This window comes from Momordica charantia (assembly GCF_013281855.1).
Source record: "Momordica charantia cultivar OHB3-1 chromosome 4 unlocalized genomic scaffold, Mcharantia_2.0 BLBB01000004.1, whole genome shotgun sequence".
In the NCBI taxonomy this organism is placed as follows: Eukaryota; Viridiplantae; Streptophyta; class Magnoliopsida; order Cucurbitales; family Cucurbitaceae; genus Momordica; species Momordica charantia.
This window is the reverse complement of record NW_028275162.1, coordinates 11,869,752-11,875,694: the sequence shown is the minus strand read 5'-3', so window position 1 is coordinate 11,875,694 and position 5,943 is coordinate 11,869,752. Positions and strand designations below refer to the sequence as shown.

The following is a 5,943-nucleotide window of genomic DNA, read 5'->3' as shown; positions in this document are numbered from 1 at the left end:
CTGTTTGGAAATGGTGAAATTCTTGGGGTGTTACATAATACTTATATAATTAAGGTTACTCCGACTTTTCAAGATCCCAATTAAACCTTAGAGGGATATTGATTTGCAAAAGTTGAAGTGTTTCCTTTCTTTATCAAAAATTCATGCAAACTTGAATAGAAATTATTCTTAAATACACAGTAAGGCAATTAAATAATATTTAACAATAACTAATTCAATAATAAAACATGCTCGTAATTAACCTTAAATATTTATAAAAATACTTTATAATTAAACTCAATGAGGACAACAAGATACCTAACACAACATTGATAGCCTTCCTTTGGGCCGGCAATATCAACTTGCAAGTGGTACTCTCCATGTGGTGATCAAACATTGATAATCAATCATGTCAAGTGAAAGCCTTCCTTTGGGCCGGCAATCACTCACATGGCATAACTTTATATTATCCATGTTTATCACCATCTAACTATATGTAGACCTGTTATTTGGCCAAACTGAAGTCTTCCTTTGGGCCGACTACAGAGTGCATAAATACACAGATCTACAAATATCTGATAATTTTGAAAGATATCAATATCAGAAATCAGAGGCTACTTTGGCAACATGATTCATCAAATTAACACCAACCGAAAGAATCAAACAATTATGCAACATATATAACTTTAATTATTATTAATTTTATCGTTATGAAAATAAAACTACCAAAATTATTTCAAAATTAATAATAATATATTTATATGCATAATTTAATAATTGGGAAAAGTCTTCTAAACAATTTATTAAATCTAGAAAAAAAAATAAAAATAAAAACTGGATTTTTCCAAAATGAATATTATTGATATTGTAACTCATCAACAATTCAACATAGGCTATGGAGCTCTAATTGCAGCACGATAATCTAATATCAATAATTAATTCCATAATTGTAAGTGTATTTGTTATTTGGTCAAATTGTGATCTTCCTTTGGGCCGATCACAATTCGCATAAACAACAATACTCAAATCTCACAAAATTATTACTTAATTATTCTTAATTGTTTCCATATGAAAATAAAATACCTAAGTTATTTTCAACAATTAACAATAATATTTCTAACTCAAAACATTCATATAAATTTAAAAATTGTGCAAAGTATTGATTAAATTGATAATTTTTTCACCATAATCAACAATCTTTAATTAGCACAACATAAAAGAAAAATTAAATCGACCTTCATATTTAAATTCGCCCAGAATATTCAAAACAAAATATAAATTGATAATTAAATAAATAATTATTAAAAATTAAATAAATAGCCACACAAAAAATATCTCTAAGTTTGCACACTGCAACATTTAAAAATACTTGGTGCTAGTGCATTATCTCCATGCACCAGCCGTTATCTTCAAACGACACCTTATTGGAGTGCCGCAATTTCTTTAATTTTTCTTTTAATGAAAACTAAAGATTCACCCTCACAACTAATTTGTTAATAAAAAAATTAAACTTTATCAAATTAGTCCGGGATAATTCAAACAATTTTCAATCAATTAAGAATTTTAATCGTGTGAAAATTGTTCAAAGATCTTATCAATTCAAATAATTTTAATAGCTGTTTGTTTAAATAAATAAGTTATTAAAGAACAATGAACTTAACTCATAAAGATCCAGAAATCATCCATGAAAAACTTGCTCTAATATCACTTGTTGGAAATTTTAATCAAATCCTAATTCATGATTATTCTAAAATAAAAGCCATAAAATTCCAGAACAATCAAGGTCAAGGATCTAAGCATGGAAGAAAACCAAAATCTATAAAGAGGTTAGAATTACCTGAAACCATTAGATAGATTGACCACAATCTGCAAGAAATTGTGGTTTGTGGTCTTCCTCAACTATACAATCCAGACCAAATATAGGCAATACTCTCTGTTGATGGGGCACAATAGGCTCAAGAAGCATAGTGTATTGGGACCATAACCATATATTTATAGGTTAATCCTAGGATTTCCCATAATCCCCTGAGATTAATGGGCTGGTTTCTACCCAACAAGTCACACCACTAAATGGGAAGTCATGGGCCCATCATTAAGATCACTTGTATGCCCATTAAATAGCCCAAATATAATTGTTGTTTCATTTGTTACCCACATATGAATTAATTATTAAATTAATTCTAACAGTGCTTGTTAATACTACATCTCTCTTAGTGTTGGTTACGGTTTGTTGGACGTGTTTATTATCGTTATCAAACCAACCAAACAAAAAAATCTCTAGACGAACAACATATTATATTAGCCTAGTGTGTTTGTTGAAGCGGCGGCACCGACTAAATAAGGTTGGAGGTGGCCAAGAGAGAAGATAAGAGACCAAATAGAAACTAAACCCAAATTTAAGAGACCAAAATATAATTTGCTCCATTAATAAAAACGGATAATTATAAAAAGAAAAAAAAAATGATTGATGCTTGAATCAATTTTATTTGTATTATTGCTTAAACAATGTATTCACATCAAACAAATCATGAAAAGAAAGTCCAGCATTGGACTAATTAATTGAATTGTTCTGTTTAATTTAAATGACTTTTGTATTATTTCATCATAAGCAACTCTCAGGCATGAGTATTCCGATAGTTGATCCACCAATATTCTTGCATGAGGATGTTGCTGCCTTGTTTTTATACGTAAGCTTGATATCTTCCAATCGTATGTCACTGCATGGAGTGGTAGGACTGCAGTCAAATGTCACAGCCTCTGGCGTTGCAGATGTCCCTTTAATATTTTTGTAACTCACTCCACTAATCTTCAGTCCAGAACTCTATCAAAGTACAATATAGAACAAACATAAAAACAAACCAATTTTTAGTTAATAATTCCATGAAGATCAGAGAACATAATCGCAATTCAATTACCAGGAGAGGACAGCCTTGGTTGTTGGGACAATAATTTTGATCAATTATGATGGGATTTTGGACATTGTTCATAATGATGTTCTGAAATAGAACATTTTTTACGAAACCTTTGCTAGGCCTAGGCCATGTCTTAATCCTCACACCATTATCGGATCCAATGAACACTGCATTTGTCAATGTTACATTCTCCACTCCATTTTCCTCCAACTCTTTTCCCAAGCTTCCAATGCTGCATTAGTTAAGACTCGATCATATCAGTTTATTCAGCATCCTACGTTGAAAAGATAAAGAATCTAACAAGGATTTATAATATAAGTGGATTACTCTTCTCTTTGACAATTGATTTTGAGATGGAAAAAAATTATGATATCTAGATTGGATTCTCTGATTTACCTTACACCATGGCCAGGCCCACATTTGATATTACTCATAAATAGATTCTTGGTTCCATCTCCAATAGAAATGCAATCATCCCCAGTTTGGAGGGTGCTTCCAGTGATCATTACGTTAGTGGATGACTGAACGTGAATGCCATCAGTGTTGGGGCTTTGGTCTGGAGCCATTACCTTCACATTCTTCACCTTTACATTGTTGCAACTATTTATTACAAGATGAGTTTGTTGGCTATTGATTGACGTTAATCCACTTATCACGATGTTGTTTGCCCAGTTAAACGTCATCGACTGCATTTCATTAACACAAAGAATATATGGTTATTAATGATCCCACATGGAAAAGATAAAGAGATCTAATCAGATTTACAAAATACATGCAATAGGTTATTATTCTCATGGCCAATTGATTTTGAGATAAAATTCTATAAATAAATTACAAAATATAAGTAATGGGCTATTAGTCTCATCGGATGGAATTCCATAAATAAAAAAAATAATAATAATAAAACATATGTATGTAGTTAAGTATTTACGTACCCTGGCTCCTGCGGGGCAATTGTTTCCAGATTTCTTGCAGGCCCAGTACCCAGCGCCCTTTGCGTCAATGTTACCGCCAACGACAGAAACTCCATCAACTTTGATGAACAAAATCCAATACCCAGAATTTCCGAGGGCGCGGTAATCGAGAGGTGCGACAAGCGTTCCATTCAAGCGAAATGTGATGTGGCTGTTGCATGGGCCTCTGAATGTGGTGGACGTCAGCAAAAACCTTCCCTTGGGGACGATGATGGTGGATGCTGTGGGGGAGGTACAAGCTGATTTCCACGCCTTGAGAAATGGCTGCGTTGAGTCGGTTTTTCCATCGGGTTTGGCGCCAAAACTAAGCACATTATAGCTGCCTGCACTTGATCTTTGAGTGAACAAATGGAAGAAGAAGAAGAAGAAGAAGCTCATTTGGTTAGCCATATTTGGAGAAGTTAAGGTTGGATGTAAGAGACATGGGAGTTTGGGAATTGGGATGGGTTATTTATAGAGTGGAATTGTATGGAAAGTAGTAATGAAATGGAGTATTAATGAAGTTTGTGGACTAAACAAATATTAATTAAAATAAATTGGAGTTTTATCCATGTGCATGAATATGGTAATTAAGGCAGGCGGCTGTTTGATTAAAATGAGGGAAACCAAAGCTCTGTATGTACAGCCGCAAACTCCAAATGCAATCCATTACCCATCGCACAATAACTTCTTTTGCACGAAAGTCTGTATACATGCAATCTTGTTTGAATAAACCCCAAATTTCTTGCTATTCGATTTTTACCTCTAATATATTAACAACTCTCAAATCTTTCCATAAAAAAGAAATTGTTACAATTGATACTATTTTTTAACTATTACTCTACTAACATATTTGAAGACATCTATAGATGTGTAATTCCAAGTTACTTACAGTAAAATATGTTAATAGAATAATAATTTAATAATATATAAATTTTATATTTAACAAATTTGTCATCGGGAGAAGTTAATTAAGAATTATAAAAAATAAAATGAAGGGTCAAATTGAGGATTATTCATGATAAGGTTGAGAGGAGTGAGAATTTTAATGGGTTGGTCGTACCTTGAATATGAAGCTGCCATATCCATTTTCATTATAATTATATATTATAATTTTAATTGTTCAAATTTTCATGCAATCATGATCGTCCGATTTTTTTATTAGGTAAATCAGCATCGTCCAACGGAAGAAAACCGGTGGACAATTTGATTTTTATTCCTATCTCACCAAGATTTGGCAATTCCCGAAACAAAAGCTATGTACACCCTTTTTGTTACCTTGATTTGGAGATTATATTTCTCCCTCGAACTGATGGAGGCAGGATTGTTCCGAATGAGTTAGTTTCGTTTACGGATGGTGCGGATCAGCAGATTAATTTTCACCTCATAAACAAAAGCTATGTACAGTCTTTGTTACCCCACGCGTCTAATTTTCCGTAGGAGAAATAAATCTTTTCTAGATTTAGGCACTACTTTCGATCTTTCTTTTATTGGGCACATTTTGAGTTTTTTTTTCTTTTATTTATTTTTTTTAGTACAACGGATCGATCTCAATTACTGTTGAGCTATCTCTGTTGATATCTCCTTTGTTTTTTTTTTATTTAGAGTTTTTAATTTAAGGTTTTTTTAGTTATGTTCTGAATTAGTGATTCTCAATTATTATATGTGATTTTTTTTAACGTTTTAGATTTCTTTTTTATTTTGAACATATTAGATAACATGTAATTCTAATTTTTTTTTCTGTTTATCCAGGAGTCGACGATCCTTTGGCCATTACGCTTCTATACCTGAGGTATGCGTACTGTCCCAAATCCGTACATACGTGAGGGGTCACTGCTAGGTGGTATTGTGTTCTATGTGATTTCAACTCAAGACCTCAAGTATATATATTCCTTGAGGCTCCAAGTTACACAATCTATCCCTTGAGCCATTCATGCTAGTTTATTTTTATTGCATCCGTTTGGTACACTAATTTTCTTTATTTTAATTTTAATATTTGTATATATTTATCTTAATTATAATATAACTCAGTATCACTATTCTTAATGGAAATTTGTAATGAATACCTGCGGGTTCATTTGATAACCCTTTCGTTTTCT

The 5,943-nt window shown here is 32.2% G+C and overlaps 1 protein-coding gene across 1 annotated transcript; it reads right to left on the bottom strand.

Moving 5' to 3' along the window:
• Positions 1–2,502: 2,502 nt before the first annotated feature.
• On the bottom strand, positions 2,503–4,271 carry LOC111023701 (polygalacturonase-like). The gene is made up of 4 exons (XM_022301168.2): positions 3,827–4,271; positions 3,288–3,577; positions 2,895–3,123; positions 2,503–2,800 (listed from the first exon to the last, which is right to left on the bottom strand). Exons 1-4 carry the CDS (start codon positions 4,253–4,255, stop codon positions 2,582–2,584), a joined length of 1,167 nt encoding a protein of 388 aa, XP_022156860.1. The 5' UTR covers positions 4,256–4,271; the 3' UTR covers positions 2,503–2,581.
• Between the last annotated feature and the right edge of the window lie 1,672 nt (positions 4,272–5,943).